We start from the raw sequence: 27,066 nt of genomic DNA, 5'->3' as shown, positions 1-27,066 counted from the left end.
ATATGTTCCACAGAGAAATCCACGAGTGGGCGAGTCTGCGAATCATGAGAATGCGAATACGGGGGTTTACTATATATATATATGTGTGTATGTGTATAATCTAATGGTCACTTTTTACCCGATACATATGTAATTGTAATAGCCACAATGACCTCTTAACTTTCTTGAATTCTTCATGCTTTTTTGGATATGCTTGTCATTACAAAGCCTTAAGACCAAAGTGCAAGAAATATGAAGAAATTGTGATGTGTGGTAGCAGGAAACGAACCCATGTCTGCTAATCAGAACAAGGTATCGCAGACCACACTGCGAACAAGTGAACAAGTAAACGACACAGGAATTAAGGTCCACAGGCAGAGTATGTTTCTCCCTCAAAGTGATCTTACAGTAAAAGGATTATTGAAAACAAACCAGAAACTAATTTGAGGGAAACAATGCTTAAGTATTTCTTGTAACTTTTTTCAGACCATATAGCTAGCATGACCAAGGTAAGGCAATTTAATGTACTTTACATCTTTACTAGCAGTACTGTACACCGATGTGGGACAAAACTTTTCATTTAAAAAATTTTTCAGAACTTTGTAAAATACTAAAATGGGATATGAGTTTTCAGAAAAATAATTCAGGAGGAAGACCATATCTTGATGAAAAAAATTAAAATTGCAACAAACATTGTAAGCTCTATTTATCAAAGTGCGTATTAAATTCATCTTAAACAACTTTGGTGAAAAACTGAGGTAATTCAATCCCAAGCCAGTAAATGTACTTTTCCTATAAACAGAGGTCTCAAATTTCCCACTATTTTTGTATACCTGTACATCTAAAAATGTCACCTTATTATCCTGTTCTGTCTCACAAGTAAAAGAAATGTTAGGGTGACAAGGAGAGCTGTTTATCAGCTCAGTGGTCTGGTAAAACTAAGGTATACTTAACTTAACAAGAATTAGAAGATTCAAAAAACAAATCAGTATGTGATAATTCCTTAAACGCAAGGAAAGAATCATCTACATACCTACAAAAATACAAGGGTTTGAAAGCACTAGGGCATTCAGAGATTCAAATCCTTTCACAATAACCCATAAAGCATTTCGCATATACAGGTCCAAGGGAATTTCCCATAGCTGCTCCATGTATTTGATTATATAATTTACCATCAAAAGTAAAAATGCCATCAGCAGTTGCTAAATGTAATAATTTTTGCAAGTCTATTTTATCAAGTCCAAACATTGATAAGTGGTTTTCACATGTATTATTAAGAATAGTGTCGGTTATTTCTTTTAGTGAAATATTGGTGAAAAGAGAGGTTACATCAAAACTAGCCATTACAACATCTTGGTTAAAATTGAAAGAGCATAATTCTGTAACAAATTTGGAAGAATTTGAGATATTAAATTCACTTAAAGTTAGAGGGTTTAAAACTGGAACTAAAAACTTAGGTTATAACTAAAAGTACCAATTGAGGAAAAAATAGGTCTTCCTGGTCTTGGCAATATTATTCATCATTAAGATATATATATATATATATATATATATATATATATATATATATATATATATATATATATATATATATATATATATATATATATATATATATATATACACACACACACACATACATACATACATACATATACAGGTTGACCATCACTAATCCGGCAATCAGTAGTCCGGAACAATCAGTAATCCGGCACAAATTTCGGCTAGAGTAATTTCTAATGTTTCCCCACTAATTTTCAAATTTCCTGGGTCGCTCCGCTAATTCGCTCATCGGCCGCTTCGATTTGGTGGCGCTGTGTGCTGCATCGACAAACTGGAGGTGTTTGTAAACGCAGGCACGCTTTTGCTGTTCCATTTTTTACATTTATTATTGTCTTTTGGCCTACGCTATGGTATATCGTATAGGCTACATATACGGTAGTCTAGCCTACATTATACTGAACTCTATTCACATATTAACAGTATTTCAAACATCAACATAACGAATGTGCATCTTTTTCATGGATCTTGTGAAAAGTTATGCTTTACTACATTGTATCCAATTGCGTATATTCTCATATTGCTTTTGTATTATAAATTGCAATCAACATTTTGGTTTGGGAATTGATAACTCGGTGTTTATTTCGCCGCATTTAACTCGGTTCAGAGCGCTTTTCTTGGGACAGGGATATTTTTCGTTATACGAAGTGTTTTTAAGTCGAAATATAACTTATTTATGTCTCGTTGTGAAATTAATTTAGCTATTTTTTTTTTTAATATATGACGTTCGCGGGAATTGCGGCTGGCCATTTTGGGGCCGTTTTTTTTTTGTGTAAAAAAAAAAATCAAGATTCCGTTTGCTTTTTTCTCTTGATTTCATCATAATACGAGCTTTACGTATTTATCTTTTATCGGCGTCAAAGCAGCAGTAATTAGTATTCTTTCATGCCACGTAGTTTTGATTAAAATACATTCTCTCCAATTTTATTTACGGTCGAGTTTCATCCATGTTGCCGATGCACGATAATTTATAGTCATTAGCAGCTTGAACATTGTTTTCTCAGCTTCAGCTACAGCTTGCAGCTTAAAGTTACTGTAGCAGCATATTTCCTTGCCAATCTTTTCTCCAAAGCGAATAAGGGTATAGTGTAAAAAATATATCAGTCCTATTGTACAGTACTTAACGTCATTTGTAACATAACTACTGTAATTGTTTAACCGTACAATGGTTGAAATACAAGCAAAACACTTGTTATCCGGTACGATTATTAGCAAAACAACAGTTTCCCGTTCAGTTGTTTATGACTGTACGCATTTACGCAAGAGTATAACGTTACTAACAATACTTTTGTCATTCTCTTTTACCTTTTTAACTAGCAGATGGAATAAAGAGATGGAGGAAAAGAAGTTGGTCTCTCTCGCTGCCGCGCCTGTGCGAAATCTAAAAATATTTCCTAAATATTTTTTAGTATCGGTATTAATTGCTAACCCCATCGTAAACTCGAAATATCATAAATCAAATTATCGTAACTTTCGAGCACTACCTGTATTTGATAATTGTCTTTTCTTTATTAACCAACTTGTACTGATTTATGGGATATTTTAATTCTAGGATGAGGTGCTTAGCTACTGGGTTTCGTGTATTCTAGCCTAACAAATGGCTAATCCGGCAAACTGCCTATTCCGGCACCCTCTAGGTCCCAATGATGCCGGATTAGTGATGGTCAACCTGTATATAATATATATATATATATATATATATATATATATATATATATATATATATATATATATATATATATATATATATATATATATATATATATATATATAAAATAATCATCTGCCATATGCATTTATGTGGACTAGGCTAATGTGTTTGTTGTGAGAATCAGCTGAGTAAGGCTTACTATCTAAAGAATTTGGAGAATTATTTTTTTAGTTGTTAAAAGAAATAAATTTTTACTGGAATTATTTACTTTTGTATATAAAAGTAAAATGGTTATACAGAGGTAAAGTAACTTGCTTATGTTAAAATAAAATCCCTAAAAATTGCAAAACTGCTGTTTTCCAATTATTTTGTTAACTCTCTTGCGCTTACGGGGGTTCCTGTAGTGCTACCCGGTATGCGACTTATGGCATGGAGGGAAAAGTTGGGCTCGCGCAGAAAAGTTTCTTTGTAAAAATCGATACGTCCAAACTATAACTGATATAAACTTCTGGTTTGTTTTATGATGTTGGCAGATGATTGAATTTTTCCTAAAGCAATCAGAAAATCTTTGCAAGGCTTAGAAATAATGAAAAAGACGTGATGAACGTGAATTTTTGAAGGAAAATCGTAGATATTTTTTTTAAATCATGAAAAATATAATAATTAGGTTTGGGGAGTTTATTTTATATGTAAATTGTGTGGAAATGTTTGAACTTTCATGTGAAAGCAATCATTTTGCTAAAAATTTGTTTGCTAATTAGCTGTTACCGATTAAAAAATGCTAATTTTTTACAGAGTGCAATTTTATGATATTCCAACCTACTAATGTTAACGTTTCGTATTATACCTAAGTAAGGAATAAAGATAGAAAAAAATAAAGGTGTCATTAGAAAGCTGAATAAATTTTCTATAAAACACACGAAAGAAAGATATATGTATTGTTAGAACAAAATTGAGCAATTATCGTTAGATTATGGACAATCTTTTTTTTTTTTCTATGAAAATATATGCTAACGATTATTATTTAGAAATGTTGATATTTTTACATTTTGCTATTCAGCACGATAAAGTACAAAGAATGGCCGCTCGAATGATTTATAATACATGTACATTGAAGTTATTTACAGATGCACAAACAGGCGTACAAAAAATTATCTACGCATGCATAAATTCTAGCCAAACTATGGCATTCAATGTGTATGTATATACACTGACATTTTTTGTAATTACTCAGTAATAAATAATGCTAGAAAAAAAGTGAAAAACTGCGATGGAAAGTTGTTGAATAATATATATATATATATATATATATATATATATATATATATATATATATATATATATATATATATATAATATATTAGTTAAAATTAATAGGTGTTCCCAGTAAATAATTGAGCAATTGAAGCTCAAAGACATAAGTTTTGTTTTTTTCACGTAAAGTCAATTGTTCACTAAAGATTTATATATAGAAACGTTGATATTTTTACATTTTGCCATTCAGCACGATAAAGTACAAAAAATGGCCATTCGAATGATATAATACATGCACAGTTGTTATTTAGAGATGCACAAACAGGTGTGCAAAAAATTATTCATGCACGTAAACCCTAGGCTGAACTACGTAGCTCAACTGAGTTCTTGAGTGCTCATATTTATGCTTACATTTTTCGTAATTACTCGGTAATGAATATTGCTAAGAAAAAGTGAAAATTGCAATGGAAAGCTGAATAAATTTTCTGTAAATAGGCCACGTAAAAGCAATAAGTATTCCCAGAAAAAATTGAGCAGTTGAAGCTGAAAGACGGAAATGTTGAAAGACAGAAATATATGTTAAAAAAAAGTAAATTCTTCACTATTTAACTTATCGAAAAACACTTTAATTATTATTCAAAATACTCAACAATCACTTGCAAACACTCTTATAACAATAGCAAAAGCGAAAGCACTTCACAAACTCAGATAAATGACAACAAAGCAAAAAACGTGAGAGCGCTAAAAAGATGTGCTGAACTCAGTCAAAACAGGAGGTGAAATACTTCAGTTGGAGGAGGACTGCGGCGCATGCGCAATACCTATTGGTTTTCTGTTTACGTTTTCTTGTAGGTCCAAGATCTGCCCACGCAATGGCACAGTCCTGGTTTTCTTCGGATGACTTTTTTTTTTTTTTTTTTTTCTTGGTGAATTTCCCCCAAAAATAACTCACAGACGACACGGAAATCGCATCATCAGAGCACTTACGGCAAATAATTTATTGATGCGGTTTCGCGTCATCAGATCACCAGAGGGTTAACAACACGCTCGATGTTATGTTAGTTCCTTGGTAAGTGGATGTTAATTAAAAGAGATAGTTGTGAATTGTTACATAAGCCATAAGTTTGATAATCTTGTTAGAAAGCTAATCTTAGTGCAATCTGCCAAAAATTAAATTCCCTACACAAGCATATCCTAGTACAGTATGATCTACTAAAAATGAAATTTGTTTAGTAAGTAAAGATTATTTTAATTTGTACTTTTATATAACGAGAAGATGGGATTACTGAGGAAAAGAGGTTAGCCTAATGTTATCTGGGCTATTGAAAAGACTACTCGCAAGATACACTAAATATGTATACAATTAAATCATGTTTAGGAAACAAAATTTTAAGGTTGTATAATATGAGAGATTAGATGTTACACAAGTAAATGTGACATATTTCATTTGTTTTACTCATTTTTGCCCTAAAGTTTTACTTGTATGCCCTTGTGTGTGTGTGTGTGTGTGTGTTTGTTGTACATCTGTATGTGGCATTTCATCAATATTGATGCCACTGTCTCTGCAAAGTGTGTACATTCTTGTCTTTGTTTCTTATCACAGTATCATGTGTTGTCATTTTTATTTTTGTTTTGCTTGATTTAGTATACAATATTACATTACAAGTTTAGTTGACTCTGCGTATGGTAAACACACCTATCATAAACAGAGAATGTTTTATTACTGTTGGTTTTTCATCATTAATTACCATAAAAATATTTAAAGTGCAAATTTGTAGATGTTGGCAACATGTCATGTATTTAATACTGAAGTCTTGGTGACACCAGACATCGAATGAGTGCAAGCATACAAACGTAACCTACACATAATTGCACCCAGCCATCCAACCCAATCTCCCCACCTTGGAACCTTCTCCAGGCCTCTTGCACCCCCAAAAACCCTTCTTCAGTCTTTTTATGAGTGTAAGCAGCATTACCATTTTCCTGAGGCTGCGCATCGTTACCAACCATTGGAGAGCGGTTTTTAAAAAATTTTTAAGATTGATGTATGATATATCTGCGCCTTGTTCCATGGTCCAGGTGTGTCAGATAATGTCGAGCTCTGGATAATCAAGTAATTATTGTGTGTGTGTATACTGATTTTATATATATATATATATATATTTTATATATATATATATATATATATTATATATATATATATATATATATATATATATATATATATATATATATATATATATATATATATATATATATATATATATTTATATATATATATATATATGTGTGTGTGTGTGTGTGTGTGTGTGTGTGTGTGTGTGTGTGTGTGTGTGTGTGTGTGTTTGCTGTATTTTTAAATAACTGAATGGATAGGAAAAAAATTTTTTTCAATTGTTATTCTATAATGATTGAGTCAAATATTGTTTGAATGTATGTAAAATTAAAATACAATTTTTTTTATGGAAACAATGCTTTTCAATGATGCATATTCAGTTATTTCATGACACTTTTTCAGACTACTTAATGATGCATGATAAATTACAGATATTACGATTCATACAGTGATTTCCATTATCAGAGGAGAAGGAGGGCGTCTAATTTTTTTTATATACATATCTTTCTGATTAAATATACTGAATTATATCAGAAAAATTGGACCTGTTGTTCTCATGTTGCTGGGGCTACTCAACGGATCTTTATCTTTTATGATACAAAACATGAGTTGTTCATCCTTCAGAAAGGAAAACAATTGCACTTGCGGGTCAATTTTACAATTGCCTTTGTAATTGAGGAGGACAAGATGACACAGCTTTTCAAAAGAACACAGAAAACTGCTATTTTCTGTGAAATTCACAATTGGAGTAAATATACAGTTGAAAACAAACAGCAGTGTGAGCTATGCTGACCTGTTGAATAATGCTATTACCTTTGCTTGAATCCAAAAGGGTATGGGAGCACATTTTCCTGCATCACAGCTACATGATATCCAGTTGACCAGGCCTTTAAATTTTTGGTGGCCTTGGCTGTATCATATTAGGTAGCATAGAGCTGCCAGGCATACAAGTCTCATATTTTTTTCCCAGTTTACTTTTTCTTGAGTTTTGTTGTATGCTAAGTGATGTCTGTTTTTTGCCTATGCTTTAACACTTTCCTGAAATGGGCCATTGTATGATCATGAAATGTATTTATCTCACTAATACTGATTTCTTTATCTGGATGGAATTTGTTCACAAAATTTTGTGCTTTTCCCCAGTATGTAATATTGCCTTAGTCTCTGTGCTGGCGATATTATCCTTTTCCTCATCCTCTTCCTCAGGCAGATATTCAGGCTCCATTTGCTGCTCCCTTTGTAGGTCTTGCAGTTCCACAGTAGTCAGCTCCTCCTTACAGCTTACTACCAGCTCCTTGACATCTTCACCACTGACCTCTAAACCCATGGAGTTGCCCAGGGAAACAGTACCCTCCACTGCAGACTCATCATCTTCCTCAAAGCCTTCAAAGTCCAACTCAGTAATGCTTTTTGGCCACAATTTCCACCAAGCAAATTGCATGGTCCTATAGGAGAATTCATTCCTTGCTTGATCAATGACACCAGGACAGGTGAGGATGTTGAAGTAATCTTGCTAAAATTCCATTTGCATCAGTTGTGTATCAGTTGTCACATTAAAACATCAATGACAGAGTGCCTTCGTTATAGTGTTTCTTGAAATTCGATATCACTTGCTGGTCTGTGAGTTAGATTAAGGATATGGTATTCAGGGGCAAGAACTTCGCAATAGAGAACTTGTATTCTTCCTCCAACACAGCCTGGAGGTTGAGCTAGAGCATTATCAGATACAAGCAGAGCCCTGAGTGGCTGCTTCTTTTCCAGAAGATATTTTTTCACCATTGGAGCAAACACTTCATGGATCAACCCAGTGAAGAATTGCCTGGTAACCCAAGCTTTTTTTTATTAGGCCTCCAAATCACATTTAGCGTGTGTTTCATAAGGATCCACTCAGTGAAGAATTGCTGGTAACCCAAGCTCTTTTTATAGTCCTCCAAATCACATTTAGCTTGTGTTTCATAATATATGTTTCTTGAAGATATGGAGATATTCTGCATGATACACTAGTAGAGGATTTAGTTTCAGATCCCCACTAGCATTGCCACAAAACAAGAGTCAGCCTGAGTTCCTTGAGCATGTGACCTGGCATTTTCGTGTCCTGTGTTATGTATGTTCTCTTTGGCGTTTTAAAGAAGAAAAAAGTCCAGCCTCATCACTATTAAACACTTGATTGGGAATGAAACCATTGGTCCTTACATATTTTTTAAACTTCATGTAAGCTTCTGCGGCATCTTTATCGGCACTCCCAGCTTCCCATGCCTTACGGCACTATGAATGCCACCCTTGATGCTTTAAATTCACGGTTGCTACCTGTTTTTCAAGAAATCTCCATGCATCATCCTCACGTTTTGGCATATGATTACCTCAGAAATACTAATTATTTCTGGTGAATTCACAATAACAGTAACTTTTCCACTTCAGTAATTGACCTCTGTTTTGGTAATGTTTTGACACCTTTTGCATCACCAGCACTTTCTATAGCATTTTTGTTATTTAAAAAAATGTGCTTATGGTCAATTTTGCTGTCCCAGATTCTTCAGTAAGAGCCAACATGTGCTCCATTTTCTTATCTTATTTTATTTTTCACTTTGGTTGTAACAAGTAGAAGCTTCCTGTTAGCCTTATACTATCACAGCTCATGTATGAGCTTCCTGCTAGCTTTAATACTATCAGTTTCTTTAGGGGTCATGGTAATTATAATACAGTACTGTGTACTTTTAACAGAAAACACGGCTTTCACACATCTGTTGGACGAGATCTGCAGCAAGACTGAGGCTGAAGTCATAGGCATATATAACATACTGTACTTAGGCCAGTCATCTTTGTCTCAGCAACTCTCAGTTGCTTGTAGAGCCAAGCAATTTATAGCACACTGTTCTTGTTTCTCATTGTCTCAGCAACTCACGATCACATCTTGAGCCAAATAAGTTTCAGCATGCTGTTCATGTTTCAAATTTTGGTTCAGGGTTTGAGGCAACAAATATTCGAATGACAATTTCATGTTCTGAGTTGTTCAAGTCTAGAGATGCTTGTGTTGCAAGGTTCCACTGTATTTTATTCTGTGTTTTAAAGTATTAATTCACAGAAATATCCTGTGGATTAGTTATAGGAGAATTAAGAAAAGCTCCTTAATGTGCCAAGAAATCATTTTATGTATCATATTTGCATCTGTCAAGGTATTTAACTACATTTAAGACAGTGTCTTATCAGAAGTGTAGTAGTGTTATGAATATTTATTGCTAGGGTACTTTTCATAACACCTTAACTCTTTTAAAAACCCATCAGTTTACTATAACTCTCAAGAAAGAGAGATGGTGTGAATTACATTGCTGTGTTGCTAAGAACTCATTGATCCCACCCCACTTTTTTGAGTTTTAAAGTATTTTACCATATAATCACAGAATGCATCCTACTAACTTTGGAAGGGTTTTATGAAGTGGTGAACAGCCTTTCTTTTTGGAGTAAGTTTTTAGTCTTTAATCATAGTGTGTGGTGCTTGGGAATCGAAACAAATAATAGAATAAGTTAGTCTGTTAGTACGTTTATTGGCATTTCATAAGGTCTTCTTGTATGATTTTTACAAGGGATATCAATAAATGTTTCAGTTCTAATAGTACTTTATTGTCCCTCTACCCTGTACTGTTTAGATTTCCATTTGATAAGGATAATTTACTTTCTCGTTGTTCAGTAGTGGTTGTAGTTAGCAAAATTTAATACAATGTAGAAAAAATACATTCTATGCTCTTTATGGAACTTATCAGTATTTCTATCATAGGTCTTGCAAGAAGTTCCCATCATGAAAAAACGTTTTAAAATGTTGCAGCATTTCTGTTTTTACTTATTTAAAATGGAATTTTCAGAATTTATGTCAAGATTTAATTTTTTTGTCATCATAGCAGCCAGACTTGTAACTTTTAAGATCAAGGATTACAGTGTGAGAAGAAAATTTTTCTGAATGAATAAAAAATCTTTGAAGCAGCCACCAACTTTACATTTATTCTGAACAGTTGTTTTATAACTTTAAAAGTTTATTATATGTAAGTGGAAGCCCAATATAGTAATTCTTATGAATGTAGAATTTGGGACTCCTAGAATGTACTCATTTGTATTATCTTCCAGCTGCAGTTTATTTGTGTAAAGTAAATAGGGTATAAAGTAAGGAAATAATTTCTGGATTTTATTTTTTCTTTTAAGTTTTAACAGCGTAGAAAAGTTTGTTTAGAAATTTTCTTTTGGGCTGGTTAAATTCTCTGTAAGTTTCCAAGCAACACCATAATGATTAGGTTGGTGAAAGATAACAAAAGTATTTGAAAAAGTCACTTTTCATGTTTTCAAATGACTTTCATGTAATGCATTGCAGTCACAGTAGTTGTAGTGCTGATAGCTTAAAAAAAGAAGCTCCACTTTCTCATAGAACTCCTAAGCATTATATCAACTAATGATAAAGCCCTGTAGTATTAGGTGCATGGCTAAGCCATATTTTGATTGGTCTGCAGAACACCGCAAGAGTTTAGCCGAGATGTGTGAAGGTGATGTTCGGCCAGGTGGGGCCGTAGGTCTCTCTTTAGATCCACTAATGAATGGTCACGACAGCCCCCGCCCCACCCTTGGACGCTCTGAGTCAGAAATTACACCTGACATGCGGCTACCCCCTGAAGATGAAGGTATTGATAAGTATTTGTTTTATTCATTCAGTTGTGTAATGTAGATCCATTCTTTGTTAAAATGTATCTGGATTGTTGCTCTCTGTTGTGATATTTCTGTGCCTATTGGACATTTTACTGGAAAAATTAATACTCTTCATCATTGCTGTCAAGTTGCCTCCAGTGTTAAAAGTTAAATTTGTCAGCATTTTTAAGGTAAGGTATATTTTGCAGGATACATTTTATTTGGTTCTGTAATTGGTAGAACATTATTATTTCATTAACAAAAATTTTTTTTTCTTATCCAGAGGGTGATGATGGTGGTGCCAACATTAGCAACATGAGTGGTGCAAGCAACAGCAGCAGTGCTGGGGGCATGCGTAGGGTTGCATCGTGCCCAGATCATAAGGCAATTGATCGGAATCCAGATCCTGTCACAGAAGTTTGTGACATGAAGGTCAAGATCGCTGATTTAGGAAATGCATGTTGGGTAGATCATCATTTCACTGAAGATATACAAACTCGACAATATAGGTGTCTGGAAGTACTTTTGGGAGCTGGTTATGGTGCACCAGCTGACATTTGGAGTACTGCATGTATGGTTAGTAGAGAATATACAAAGTTATTCAAATAAAACACTTCTTTCAGCAAAACCATCAGTCATAAAGTAGCCTTACTTCATGCAAATAGATTCAGTCAAAAGAACTTGAAAGTCATAAACACATACAGGTGATGTAGAAGACCAAATGAATTTGCAGCTGAGAGTATGTGGGAAGAGCTGTTAAACGTATTTATTAAGAGATTAAAATGGCATAAACTGGTAAATTGCTTCTGTATTTGTATCAGACAACCATTGCCTTATCTCAAGATTAGTGGGACACACCATTGAATATACAGTATTCATTAAAAGACTGAAGTAAACTAAGCAGTGGTAAAAACAACAATTTTGTTTATTTTTTGATAAATCAGGAATTGACCAACTGTTTCAGTATTTGTATCAAGCAAATCACTGCCTTATCTTGTACCCTGCTATACAAATGTATGGTACATAAAATTTTGGTTTTATGATATTCAGGAACTAAAACTAACTCATTAATAATACAATCAGAATTCTTTGGGACTGTCTGATTTAAAAAATATGCACCAGCTTGTCAAAGGGAGAGAGAAAGGATATTTTATTCTTTGTTTTTCTTTTTAACTCTGGCTTACCAATGACAGATGTAGATGACATCCAAATTTGGCTCCTTGGTTTACCAATGACGGTATAGATGTCATCACCCCCAAAAAAGTAATAGATTAAAATGAAATATTTTTTCAAGCTATGTGCGCATCATTTGTTTCTTAGTGTAGAGATGATGAAAGGTGATGTGCAAAGGCTGATGACTTAGCTTACAGCGTGTGTGGCAGCCCATGAAGTGTTTATCTTTCTGTCTTATCACACTTGTGAAAGCATAAGCATTCATGTTCAGCTCTTGCCTGAAAATGTTTGTATTTGTTATTTTTTATCAGATTTTTTCATTTTTTCTCTTATTACTATATTCTTTAATGATTGCAGATATTAAATGAACATGTTAAAAATTACAGTTGCAAAGGTCAAGAGCTCTGAAAGTGATTGTAGTCTCAGGGAAGGTGATGCTGCTTATGGTGGGGTGAATGTTGGCACCTCTATCTCAGCAAGCGAACTTACAGTACATAACTTACTGAGTGTCAGAAATGCAATCTGACCCCAGTCAAAATAGAAAAACTAATTAAGGCTTTATTTGAAGATGAAGTAAAGTGAAACTAGTGAGATGACTGGGAAGAGCTAGAAGCGGAGCAATAAAATGATGAATTGGAGAGAATGCCGGGGGGGAAATTCAGGTGTGTAAATGAGGGATGTGATTCCATCAGGAGTTGAAGAGAGGGAATGGGGGAGTGAAGGTGGTGGTGATGATGATAGTGAAGCTAGTGCTGATAGTGAATATGTGGGTGAACAGTCAGTGTACTTAAGCAAAACCCATGGTTTATCTGTGCCATTGCGCAAGCATGGTTGTATGCTTGGTGCACGTGGGAGAAGTGGTGGGAGACAAAACAAAAAGCACAGTAGCATTTCATAGTGAATGAGGAGCCTGAGTGGTTAGACGATACTCTCTCTCTCTCTCTCTCTCTCTCTCTCTCTCGTGAGATATGCCAAAACTGGTTATGTGGGCCATACCTGAATTATCGTTTTGTTTTATAAAGAATAACCCAGAGAAAGAAAAAGAAAGAAAAGTAAACAGCACAATACATAAATGTACATATATTCATGCATACGTAAATGTATGCATACACATGCTTTTTATAGGAAATAAGTAGCTATTATTGTTTACTGCATGTTGGTACCTCCATATTAAAATCTAATAAACATTTCATTCAAAATATATGTGTATGTGCAGGGTTTTTTGAGATGTAATACAGCAATACATATTGCTATACATTTTGTATGGCAAAAAAAAATTTTTTGTAATCTTTATACCACCCAAAAATTGTAAGCTCCTAGAGCTTAGGTTACCAAAAACCATTGTTTGAAACCTTTGGTAAATATGTAATGCACTATGTTTACTGATTAACACAATTAAATTCATTACATTCCCTTAAGGGTTATTAACTTTTATCATGTAATGTATATTCAAGTGAATTCTTTGAATACAAGCAGCCTATAGAAACAAAGTTGCACATGCCAAGTTCTCTAAGGTATTAAAATCAACCTGTGAGTATTTGAGAGAGACTGTAATAGTCATTACTTTAAGAAAGTTTACATTTCACAATTAATTAGTTGATTACATGAACTCTTAAACCTTGAGAGACACAGTGGGAGATAGAGAGATAATGGTACAACTGAAGGGAAAGTAAACAAGATCTAAATGCTACCTAATCATTTTACAGTGTCTTGGACTCGTAAGGACACACATTACCTATTGCTTCCAAATGCATGCTGATTTAACATATAAAATTACGAAAAGTGAACAAGAACTGTGATACTTAGTCTTTTGTTTGTGCCTCTAAGCCTGTAAGCTATCGTAGTAATGTCTGTTTAATACCCTCTCTCTCTCTCTCTCTCTCTCTCTCTCTCTCTCTCTCTCTCTCTCTCTCTCTCTCTCTCTCTCTCTCTCTCTCTCTCTCTCTCTCTCTCTCTCTCTCTCTCTCTCTCTCTCTCTCTCTCTCTCTCTCTCTCTCTCTCTCTCTCTCTCTCTCTCTCTCTCTCTCTCTCTCTCTCTCTCTCTCTCTCTCTCTCTCTTATTATCAAAAGAATATCACCCATTAAATTTGTTTCTTAACTGATTGTCATGGTCACAGTCATGTACTTGTAACCAAGTTAGTCTCGTTTCTTCTTGGCATTAGTTCTGCTAATCTGGCAGATGTCTGTGGCTCTCATACTACCATTTCTCTCTCTCTTTTTTTTTTTTTTTTTTTTTTTTTTTCCCCTCACAAGACTGCTTTCTGCACTGTAAAAGTATATAATCTGCCATTTGTTGGTTGGGAAAGCACACACAACCTGCTATAGGCATAGCCCGTGCAAGCATCAAGATGAATTTAGGTAGTCACTGGACGTGTGAAATATACAGCATACTCTTGGCAGTGAGCCTGAATTTAAACTATCCCATTAGGTTTAAGTGTTTAATAGGAGTGTGGCAGAAGAAAACACTTATCTTCCCAGTAAAACTTCAGTAGAGAGTACCTTCTCACCCCAGTCAGATTCCACACTCTGGCTAACATACTAAGACATTGAAATCTTAAGTTCTCCTAATGTGACCTCTTTGATGGAGATGAAGAGTCATTAATTGGGACAGATTCCCCAAATAATAAGCAAGAAGTGGGCCAAGCCACTGAGCTGTCCTATCTTGGCCCATGAGGCCCAGGGGCCCCACACGTGTTGACCCAACAGGTCTCCCCCTCACCCCCTGTTTCTCATGAGTGGGAGCTCCCAGGAAGCAGGCTCTCCCTCGCATCAATCCAGCATTGAGGAGGACCCCAACATGACTCTGCCTCCCCTTGATATTCCAAGTCTTCCTATTGTTTGTAGTCCTTCACCTAAAGCTCCATGTTTGCTGGATGTCAGCAGTGTGGCTGCCCTGGCCCAAGCAATTCAGATGGAGTCATATAAAGGAGATTCCTGTGAATGCCTGGTTGGAGTTTAGGATGGAGATCAGAGATCTTACAAATTGTCAAGGCAGTTGTTAATGCTAATCATCACTACCGTATTCAAGATGCTATTGAAGACTCTTGTCAGGAATTCAGGAGGCTTTTAGAGGCCAAATTTAATACTGTCACTATGACATTTTCATCTCTCAGAAAAGAGAGCACCATCAAAGGTCCTTGGACCAGTTTAACAAAAAATTTCAAGACTTAAGAAGTTAAGTTGGTCTTCAAGATCCTCATTAGAATCAGACCTTGACTCCCATGGAGACACCCCTCCCACTCGGACAGTGATTTGACCAACTCAGTCTACCTGCCGTGGCTGGGAAGATCACCTTCAATCTGGGAAGATCACGTGGTATGAAGCCTCACTGTGAATCCTTTTGCTGAATGGGAAATACAATATTAATGAATGAAAGACAGTGATTGAGGCAGAATCAGGACAGAACTGCCTTTCCTCATTCATTTGGAATACAGAAAGACCAAAGATGGTCATCCTCCTAGCTGGCATGGCAGCCAAAGCAATGAAAGCCACCCTTTTTCTGTTTTAATGGAAATTATGGCACTTAGACCATCTTGAAAAATCAGTAACCCTTCTGGGTGGCCCTAGCTTTCTGCCCTTCATCTTTGAAATGGGGAATCATGTGAAGGCAGAATTTCAGAATTTTGCAGATATAGAGAAGAGTAAGTGGCAGAAATAAAGCCATTAAATTCAGCACCGCCAGATGAATGGGCAGACTTGTCATTTCCATTAAAAGGGAAGTGCTCCAACTAAATGTGGCTGCTCAGCTGTGTGGTGCCCCAAGGGACAGAATCTCAGGTGTGACAGTGATGTCTAATTTCCATGCAAGGCCCCACCTCCTCTTCGGTCAGACTTCTACTGCTATCCTGGAACTGACTATGAGGGAGTTCCATAGCCATCTGGGCTGTTCTGGCTGCTGTTGGAAAGACACTTCATGCATTCCCTGAAGGGGGTTTATGGAATGGCAGCTCAAACATTGAGAACTCAAACATATTACTCTCCATTGTCTCACATTCCTCCTTCTTCTGCCATGATCTACTTAAGGAGTGCTGAGAAAGAATGTTCCTGGAATTCTGCAGGAAGAGGTGGAGCTCAGTAGCACTTTACAGGTTAGGAAGAGTCTTTTATAGTACTGTAACACATACTTGTACTGTGGGAAATCTTCCCCTTTGTGATTTTTCCTGTCTTGGTGAAAACTCTGTAATGATTCTGTGATCATCAGGTAACTGGGAGATGGTTGTGTCACATCAGCTTCGTAGAAATGTTGGCTATATTCCTGTATCTTGAAGAATTGAAACCTATGAAGAGGACCTACATCTTAGCTTTTAGATAACATTATAGCAATGACATCCTTGTATATCAGGAGGCTTAGCTCCCAGTCAACTCACTCAATGCAGTTATGTTGTCTATCCTACAGATGGCTTAAGCAAGGAAGCAACATTTGTCTGCACTACACCCTATGTGGTGGCTCAGTGTGACAGCAGACTTTTTTTACGAGGCAGACTGCTGCTATATTGGAGTGGATGTCAGACAAACCCTCTTTCCAACCCATTTTCACATCTGGAAGTGGACCTGTTAATCTTAATGCAGAACCATAAATTTCCAGTGTTATATGTATTCAAACCTGGATGTTCGGGCCCCAAATTCGTCTAAACCCAAGTGTTCTACTAAAACAGCGGGTGATGAAATCAATCTCATTGCTACCCATTGCTCTAACCATTCACCTGTGGATTTTCTAAATCTAGTCTACCATGAAAATTATACATCTAATATATCACTTGCCTGTGTGTGTACAGATGTTTCAAGTTTTCTTTCTGCATTTACAGTTAGTTCAGAGACTACCATTTTCTTTTATTTTAATACTTCTTAGTGTTCACACTGTTGAATCAAGCATCTTACTCCTAATTTGGTTCCTTCCAGGACTGGTTCTTACATCTGTAGGTGATATATATATTTAAGAACCGAAGAACTATTGGTGATATGTTTTGTCACAAAGAAAAACTGCCCCCTTCAGTGCAGTCCGGTGTTGTTTATTTACTTGCTGTCAGTGCCATTGTCAGACATGTGTGGGAAATGTGCCAACTCCATAAAGTCAGATGTGACGCACATATTGGCATTAGCTTTCGCACTGGGTGCAAGTTGTGTTCAATCCTGAAACATCAAATATTAGAAATCATATAAAACTATGCAAAAGTAAAATAAACTATAATGATTTTAAGATTATACTAAGCAGCCAACTTGAGCACCACCTCCCTATTCTTGAATCGTTAGCGATCAAGAAGCTTGTTCCCTCTTTGAACAATTATTCCACACCCCTGTATTTAGCCTAAATCACACCCTACCTTATGTCCACTGTTGTTTTTCATACAGTAACTGAACTATGAGGAATAAGGTCTGTTAGTTGAAATATTCTAGTTCTTTCTCTTTTTTAACATTTATTTTAGGTTTACCTTTATATTGATGTTTTACTTAATAATAATTTATTTGTATATACATACTAACATTTCCTGCTGTATTTGTATATTTTACTTTGTATTTTTATCCTTGAGGACGTGACAAGGATCTCGAAACGTAGGCTGTGATGAATAAAGGAAAACCATGTACCAAGCTGTCTGCTTTAGTGCCTTCTTGTGTGTGTGTATATATATATATATATATATATATATATATATATATATATATATATATATATATATATATATATATATATATATATATATATATATATATATATATATATATATATATATATATATATATATATATATATATATATATATATATATATATATATATATATATATATATATATATATATATATATATATATATATATATATTATATTTATATATACAGTAGAACCTTGGTTCTATATACGCTAATTCATTCCAGAAGAAGTGTCGATGCTAGATTCAGAAGATTTTGTCGAATTCTGAGTTAATTTCTCCCATAAGAAATAACTGAAAATGGATTAATCCATTCCTGACCGCCAGTCATTACCCCAACCTTGCCTTTTTATACAAAACTTTACACAAATTACAATTAAATAGGTTCAGAGTTGAATAACTTACCGTATCAGAAGCATTTTTTACATTTTTAAATGCATACTGTATCAAAAAAGTTGGCCTATGACCAATGCGGCCAGTATTACCATAGGCTAGGCTAAAGTAGCCTTATAGGCACTACCGGAATGTACTGTAACAGGTACACATGAAAACTGTTGTTAATAATGATAACATTGAAAAACAAGCCATATCATGAAATTAATAATACAGTATTTATAAACCGAATTACTGTATGTCTGTTATCATAAAATTAAGAAAAATTTCGAAATTGTCGGAACTTCGGTAGCTTGTGGCACATATAAACAAACCAGAGCGCCGCCTGGTGGTGTATCATGGTACTAATTACATAAACATTCTGAATGTTTATGTAATTAGTACCGCGACACATCACCAGGGCGGCGCCTGGTTTGTTTATATCTGCCACAAGCTGCCGAAGTTCGACATAATTACGGAAAGTTTTCTCAATTTTATGATAACAGACATACAGTAATTCGGTTTATAAATACTGTATTATTAATTTCATGTGATAATATGGCTTGTTTTTCAACAGCAGCAGCAGCAGCATGTGGGCTTTAAATGCTTTTAAATAAGCATGGGAAGAACGCCACCAACAACGCCAACCAGCGGCAGCCGCTTGAAACTCTTTTTCTACAAACATCAAATGATTCATCGGGTCGGATTCGGTTTGTTGTTTGAACTCCGACTTAAAAATTTACTCAACATTTCGTGTTGAAATCTTATTATTTTGAGTTCTAGTACAGTCGAGGACCGGGGTTCTACTGATTATATATATATATATATATATATATATATATATATATATATATATATATATATATATATATATATATATATATATATATATATATATATATATATATATATATATATATATATATATATAATATAAATGGATGTATGTGTGTGTGTGTTATGTTCCAGCATAACTGAAATGCATTGAGCAATTTCAACCAAACTTGGTATACTGTACGTACATATTACTTACTATCTGGAAAAGAATACTATAGGGGTAAGTTAAGTATGCCTTAGTTTAGCCAGACCACTGAGCTGATTAACAGCTCTCCTAGGGCTGGCTCGAAGGATTAGACATATTTTACTTGGCTAAGAACCAATTGGTCACCTAGTAACAGGACCTACAGCTTATTGTGGAATCCGAACCACATTATACCGAGAAATGAAGTTCTATCACCAGAAATAAATTCGTCTAATTCTTCATTGGCCGGCTGGAGAATCAAACGCGGTCCTAGGAGGGTGCTAGCTGAGTATGATATCAACCCATCCAATGAGGAACTTATAGGGGTAAGACATCACCAGCACCAAAGGGGATGGGGGTGGGAAAGGGCTTTCCTGAAACCAGGCTGGTTCTGCCTGTAAATTTAGCAGCTAAATAAACTATGGGTTTATCATACCTCATTTCAGTATAGTACATATGACCTATATGTGACTTGACTGACTGGATGATTGAAGCAGCAGTGGAGTAAAATTTGAAAGACTTTAAGGTTGGTCTTACTGGGATAGTAACCGTATTTCTTCAGGAACAGTCTGTGCAACTAATTTTATAACTTGACCATCACCCAAAATCACTGTTCTGTATATATTTTTTGTGCTATAGGGTTATATTTATTAAAATATAAGTTACATCGTCGAAGGTGTAAATAGTTACGGTTTTCCGTGATGCCATTACTCAACTTTGTGACTTCTGTTACCATGTTTCTGACTGTGATTGCAAAATTCTAAATTGAATCTAATCTTTTTTGGGATAACTTTACCAACTTAGCAGGATTGGTACTGCGATTCTGCAGTACAGTACCAGTATGTGTACCTAGTTTGAAAAATTGTTAATCTAAAATCGTTACTCTGTTCTCCAGACGTATTTTTTGTCTGTTTCTTGCTACACAAAGCAGCATTACACAGGTTATAGATATAGTGGGAATTTACAATGTTTTCCAAAATATCATAAATAATGAAATTCACAAAAAATCAAATTGCAGAAAATAAGGACATAGATTGATTACAATTAGTTTGAGGGTCATCTGCACTTATTTCCCGGGATTTTCACCACGCTTGTGCAATACCAATTGATGTGCCTAATTTAAAACCTGTTCATTAGGTAAAACTGCTGCTCTGTTTTCAGCATTATTTTTACATGTGTTCTGGTGTCCTGCCTGAAATAATGACATCATGAATCACAGTTGACTGTATTTACCTAGATATCATGTATAAATTAGTATACAAAAGAGAAATTTAAATTCCTAAAAACACTGAATGACTGGGTAAGTTCTTATCTAAATTAACCTTTCTAAAATAATTAATTAGTTGTCTGCAGTCAGCACCCCATGAATTATGAAATAACATTGTAAATAAGTCCAAAGCATTCAGATACTTTGCTCTTGAATAAAAAAAATGAGAAGACCAGGTATTACCCATGGTATCTGGTTTCTGACACACAAGTGGTTCTCAGTCAAAAATGTCTGAAAATGGATATGGGGACCTGTTAAGAACAAATTGTCTGTATTGTAATAAACGTAAAACAAAATTTTTCAGGCCATGTAACCATTTGTAATAGTGAGTGGAAGCTGTTGCTCTGCTATTATCTTTCTTGATGCTGTAAAGATAGGGAAAAGTCAACAAACAAATGAAACATTGTAGTTATCTTTGCAATGGCACAAATTTCCAATGCAAAGATGGCAGTTCCTAGTATGCACACTTTGAGGTGGTGGAGCTCAATGTTAATGGATTATTGACAATTTTGCACCTACTTTCCCTTTTACTTTAGTAAGTAGCATTTGTTTGGTTGCATAAACCTTGTGGATTTCTGACTCCTTTTAGCTTGATATACTTTTTCCATGATGAAAAAAAGGCAAGGGATGCTTAGCAGAAAACTTTACAGATTAAGAGTATCCGAGCCATGCAGTGACACGTGGTGGAATGCATATTTCTGAAGCCATATTGAGTGCCAAAAGGTCAGTGTTGAACTTTAGGTTCCCCACTCATTCACTGAACACAGCCATTTTACCCATTTCATTATGCTGTACAGATATAGTAGGTTGGTAGCTAGTTACCCCAAATGAAGTCCTTTCTAAAGTTACTGGCCAAAAATGGAATAAATTTTTGAAGCTGTTGTGAAAAGGAAACATAATTGTTTTTAAGCCTTAGCTGTCACATTAATTGAACATTAGCCATTCTATGTATTTCCTTAGCAAGATTAGGCAGTAATACAAGAGTTAATAGCTAGTTACTACAGATGAAATCCTTTTCAATTCTCAGATCAATGGAAAGTTGTGCCCACTAAAAATTCTGTTGATGATATGAAGTATGAAAAATTTTGTGTATTCTGAAGTATGTCTGATAATGGCATGTGTAATGTCATCAGAGTCAGGGCTTGTCTTTAGCATTTACAAGGGTTGGTTCAAACACACTTATTGAAGAGTAGATTATATGATTCTTCTCTGTGTGGCATGAAATGTATAACCACTTGCTCCTCATTCTTTTGATAAGTTGCTTGCTAACTTACATTAGGTCTCTCTGAAACTGTAACAAAATGAGTGGCAAATGTGTCTGCCACATTTGAGGATCAGCAACATCAGTAATTTTCTGTATTGGTGGTAGTGGATTTAATGTATCCCTAATACTTAGTGTATTTGTAACTGTTGTCCATACCAAGAAGTTTTTGTTGTTAAGCTTTAGATGACTTGTTAGGGATGTTGTTCACCATCTCTTTCATTGTTTCTTGATGATAAATATAAATTGATCATATGCTCTGTTATGCTGTACTTAGCAGTGATTACACTTGTGCTTTCCTTAATGTTATTGAGCATCTCTTTATCATCATTTAAGGAAATCCCTGTATATGCAAGGTTGGCATTTCTTTCAATTTCTTAACCACATTTTATGGAACTTGACCACAGATTTATAAGATGAGGTTTGTTGAGATTTTAAATACACTATGCACAAATATTTAATTCTAGATTGACATTTTAAGAGAAACCAGGTTCAGGATCGTAATAGTTTAGTGCAATTATTTTTTACACAAAAGGTATGCAGATTGAGTAGATGTAACCTTTAAGATTTTTTTACACAATTTGCAGAATCTTGTGTCTGTTAAGAAAATAAAAAGTAACATAAATATTTTTAAGCATAAAGTATATTTGTTTTAATGACAGTTATATTTACAAAATGGCAATTTGTCAAAATTTAGAAATTAGCAGTTTGTAGAACTTGCAAAGTGTCTTTGATTGTTATAACATGAAAATACTTTAGACAGGTTAGTTTGTAAAGTTTAGTGTATTTTTTCATATTAAAAACTACTCTGAACTGCAAAAATATACCAAGCTGTGTGAATTTCAGTTAAATGAAAATTCTTACTTTATTCTCAGGCATTTGAACTGGCAACAGGGGACTATTTGTTTGAGCCACATAGTGGAGCTGACTACACACGTGATGAAGATCATCTTGCCCACATCATTGAACTGTTAGGGAAAATTCCACGCCATATAGCTCAGTCTGGCAAATACTCAAAGGAGTTTTTTGATAAGAAAGGTATGATATTTGCAGCTACTTAAATTTTTGAGTTTACATGATTTTTATACCGTCAGGCAATTGAAATTAGTGTCTAATAAGTATGTATGGTATGGAAAATTATGTTAATTACTTATATTTTGACAGGTGACTTGAAGCATATCACCAAGCTCCGTCCATGGGGCATGTTTGAGGTGCTGACTGAGAAATATGAGTGGCCTGAAGAGGAGGCTCGTGCTTTCAGTGACTTCTTAATTCCTATGCTGGCATTTGACACATCAGAACGAGCAACTGCGAGTGAATGTCTTAAACACCCGTGGCTCAACTCATGAATATATGTCAAGCGGAAAACCATACCCTTTGACTTCTCCCTGGTAGAAAGTTATTTTATCTGTTTGGGTAGTTAATCTGAGCAGGGTAATAAAATATATATATATATATAAATATATATACAATTATGAATATATATTACCAGGGAGGAGGTAAACCAGCTTCTCACTTGACCATCCATCTAGACATGTATGCAATTGATGGTGATATAGTGTCAGGGCAGATACCAAAGATGTCTCGTTAGAATGAAGCAGATGTTCAGTGCAGCTCACTCCATATCCTTTATGTAGTGCAGTGAGTGTCACCATATTATTGATATGTTTGGCCAAGTGAAGAGATGGTTGAGGGAAGCACACACACATACTATACACATATGCCAGGGTTCCGCCTTGGGGGTGACAAACCCCACTACTGACCAGAAGTGCTTTTGACTCTTTAATATATGGAATGGATTATTAGCTTGGCTGAGCTCTGATACTGTCTAAGGGAGTTATTTCTGGAGGTAAAAGAAATCTCTATGGAAGTGTCTTAGTATGATCAATGCGGGTGTGTCCTGTGGTTCTGCCATGTCCATTATGAAACTATAGTTAATAATCCTCTAAGTCCATTTTATTGGGAGGAAACCTTGGAGTTTATTAAATGCTCCAGTGCTGATTTAACTGCTCAAACCACAAATGTAAAAAAAGGAGCTCAGTAACAATATGAATCATCCTGCTTGTGAAAAGTGATTATACAAATTCCTCTTCCACTAGCACTGCTGCAGAACTTCGGATTTGTTAGTATCAAGAACCACATGCCCGCATGACCCACCGTCAGGTCTCATCGTGCACAATGGGAGAGCTATTTTCTATATCTTGATTTAATAGTTGTATAAAAGTACAGTAGATAAAAAAGTTGGTTTTTGTCAGCCCTGAAGCAAAGTTTTTTTGAAGTGACTATGTTTGAGAACTGTGGTAGTTTCCCCAAGGTTGGAATACACTGCAACTCAGTCATAATATTTTTTTTTTTACATTATCTTACTTTCGTAATATTGCTTCGAGAATAATTATATTCTGTCATGGAGGCTTGAGTGGGATTCTTAGCACAGAAAAGCGCGTCTTTTTAGTACTGTACTATGTACGGAAACTCTAATGCTAGTGACATTTTAAATTTCCAAAATAAATGGCATCCTAAATGGATATTTTTTCAGTTGTATAGTGAAAAAAATAGTGTCCCAACTGGAAATGAAATTTAAGCAGGGTTGATGTTATGTGAAATATGAATAGCCTTGTAGCCTAATCAATATACTGTATTTGGCCATTTAATAAAATTGTATACTACTAAATGCAGACCCATTTTAGAAGTCTTTAGGAACCTGTCCAACTGGCTGTATACAATACAATCCCCACCACAACCCTCTTCCTTGTCTCAAACCTCTTTAAGAAAAATAGCCTGTTTTTCCTCCCATATTAATCCTGAGTGGTAGGAATAATATGATCACTTACTCTTTTTGAGGCTACTAGGCTCTGTGTTTTCTGTATATTTAGCCACATTTGTAAGATTTCATGGATGCATCAGTGATTACATATTTATTTTTACTCATTTTAAATATGCACCTTTTGTTTAGTAGGTTATCTTTCATTGTAAAATAATGGTAGGGTTCATTTATGTCTCCTCCCTTGTGACTCTGTTCCACCGACCGCAAGTATAAGTTATGAGTAAAGTAATGTCTCCTCATTCGTGTCACCAATGTAAGCTGCATAATTCCAGTTCTTCATAGCATGGACATAAGTATGATTAGCAATGGTTTTGATGGATCAGTTATGTATGCTTAGATTAGTGATAAGCATGAAGGATGTAAACAGAAGTGTGTCAGGTGGCGTCAGTCCTGCTTATGGAATGTCTCCCATACTCAGGCCAATATTTTGTCTTATATTAAGATGCCCCATACCTTACCAAGGGTGCAGTAGGCCAACAAATTTCATGACACACTAGAAATTTGGACCTTGCTGCTGTGGTAGACTTGTCCGAACCTCTGTTAAGCAGACATAATACAGTATCGGTACTCTTGATAGTAAAGGTGAAGCACACCATGTTGGTTTGTTTTCATTGCCCCTGGATAACTTGCTCATTCAAATTACCTATGTGTGGGATTGGTTCTTAATTATATCATAAGCAGAATATTTTCATATATGTGGTGCACTGTAATATACCAGCAAGAAAGGTAATGAATGTAGAAAACCCTAAGGGAAAGTATGTGACCAATAGGACAAGATTAGAGCTCTTGATTTTCTTCAGTAGGTGATACTTCTCGTTCTTTAATTTGCTGAAGGTATTTTAGCCACAGTACATTAAAGCATAGTACAGGTACTAACCTACAACTTCCCACAGTAATGCTGATTGAGGACCACCTCAGCAACACACAATTTTAAATGTTATTACAAAGCCGATATTTTTTCCCAGATCTTATTTGGAGACAAAATGTCCGAGTATTATAGGTAATTGAATTTGTCATTTTCAGTGCAGTAATATGTTATTGAATATTAAAAGGCCATGTCAAAAAAGTGTCTAAGCAAGTGTTAAAGTGTAATTATATGTTTCATGATAATTTGAATGATTTTGTGTTAAAGATGAGCCGAACTTAGTTGTTAAACACCTGTCTAAGTATAAAAATTCATTAATTATTTTTACATCACTTGTGAAATGAATGGATGAATATCCATGAGCATTTTACCACCAAAGTCACACTGCACTATATTGATCAGGTTTTTACCATTCATGGACAAAATAATGTGATGGAAGGGCATAAACAAAATCAAGTGGTGCAAAGGACATGAATACTCACTATTTACAATATTTACAGTATAGTCACCTATATCTAATATTTTCACAAAATTTCTTCTGTATTGAAGTTTATTCATTGTCAAGCTTCCTTTTAAGGCATCCTTTCACCATAAAATAGTGCTCCAGCTTATGCCAGCATCTTTTGTGAATGCTAACATTACATCCAGGGTGTCAGTGTTTAGATTATTTGCGCATATGGTACAAAATCTAATCAAGGTAGATAAATTCAACTAATCGATTATATGTGACCATGCACCCAAGAAGAAAAAACTCAACCATGGATGTAATCTTGCCAGTAGGCATCGAAAATCAATTAAAATCTGTCAACTCTTTGTTTTATGGTGGTGTTCATTGGCTATTATAATGCATGGGTGGCTTTTAAAAGTAAAGCATTAGTATAGTTTCTTCAGGTTTTGAGGTTCATACAGGAGTGATTAAATCTTCCAAAGAAAGGAAACTCACCACTTACAGAATGTTTGATGGTTACCTGACAACATTGCAATTTGCAAGTGTTGAAAATGTTATATTAAATAATATTTACGGAATATTGCTTTATCAGTATTTGGTAATTGTAGGAGGAAGTCAATTTCATTGGAAATGGAGTGGTTGCCATGAAGTAACAATGAATGGGAATATCGTTTGTAATTCTGAGTTGATTCTTGAATGACGGGAAGATTGGAGGAAGACTGTTTTACTCCTGAACATAGTAGTTTCCAGTCTTTCACTAGTGATTTTGGGCTGCCAATAATTCAGGGTTTATGCTTTTACACTCATGTGGCATAGGAAGTTTGGTTTATTTGCACCCCCCCCAATTATACAATTTCTATAGGCATCGTCAAAAACTTGAGTGCGTGTGTTCACAGCTTCTTGGTAGAATTCTGCCAATGTTTGGCTGCTGCGAGTAACTGAGATTACGACATATGAAATTTAGTGT

At 35.0% G+C, this 27,066-nt stretch overlaps 1 protein-coding gene across 2 annotated transcripts in view; it reads left to right on the top strand.

Moving 5' to 3' along the window:
* The window catches only part of LOC136843252 (uncharacterized), a 242,945-nt gene extending 217,564 nt beyond the window's left edge, over positions 1–25,381 (top strand). Inside the window, exons 9-12 of one of the 2 annotated variants that reach the window (XM_067111372.1) lie at positions 11,051–11,218; positions 11,506–11,798; positions 22,838–23,000; positions 23,127–25,381. In XM_067111372.1, coding sequence (XP_066967473.1) covers positions 11,051–11,218; positions 11,506–11,798; positions 22,838–23,000; positions 23,127–23,311 — 809 coding nt within the window. In that variant the 3' untranslated portion in view covers positions 23,312–25,381. The remainder of the gene's footprint in view (positions 1–11,050; positions 11,219–11,505; positions 11,799–22,837; positions 23,001–23,126) is intronic. The other variant, XM_067111373.1, reaches the window with a different exon arrangement.
* The last annotated feature ends 1,685 nt before the right edge of the window (positions 25,382–27,066 follow it).

This window comes from Macrobrachium rosenbergii, chromosome 11, assembly GCF_040412425.1.
Source record: "Macrobrachium rosenbergii isolate ZJJX-2024 chromosome 11, ASM4041242v1, whole genome shotgun sequence".
NCBI lineage: Eukaryota > Metazoa > Arthropoda > Malacostraca > Decapoda > Palaemonidae > Macrobrachium > Macrobrachium rosenbergii.
Note: the sequence above shows the minus strand (reverse complement) of the source record. Positions and strands in the feature narration are given on the sequence as shown.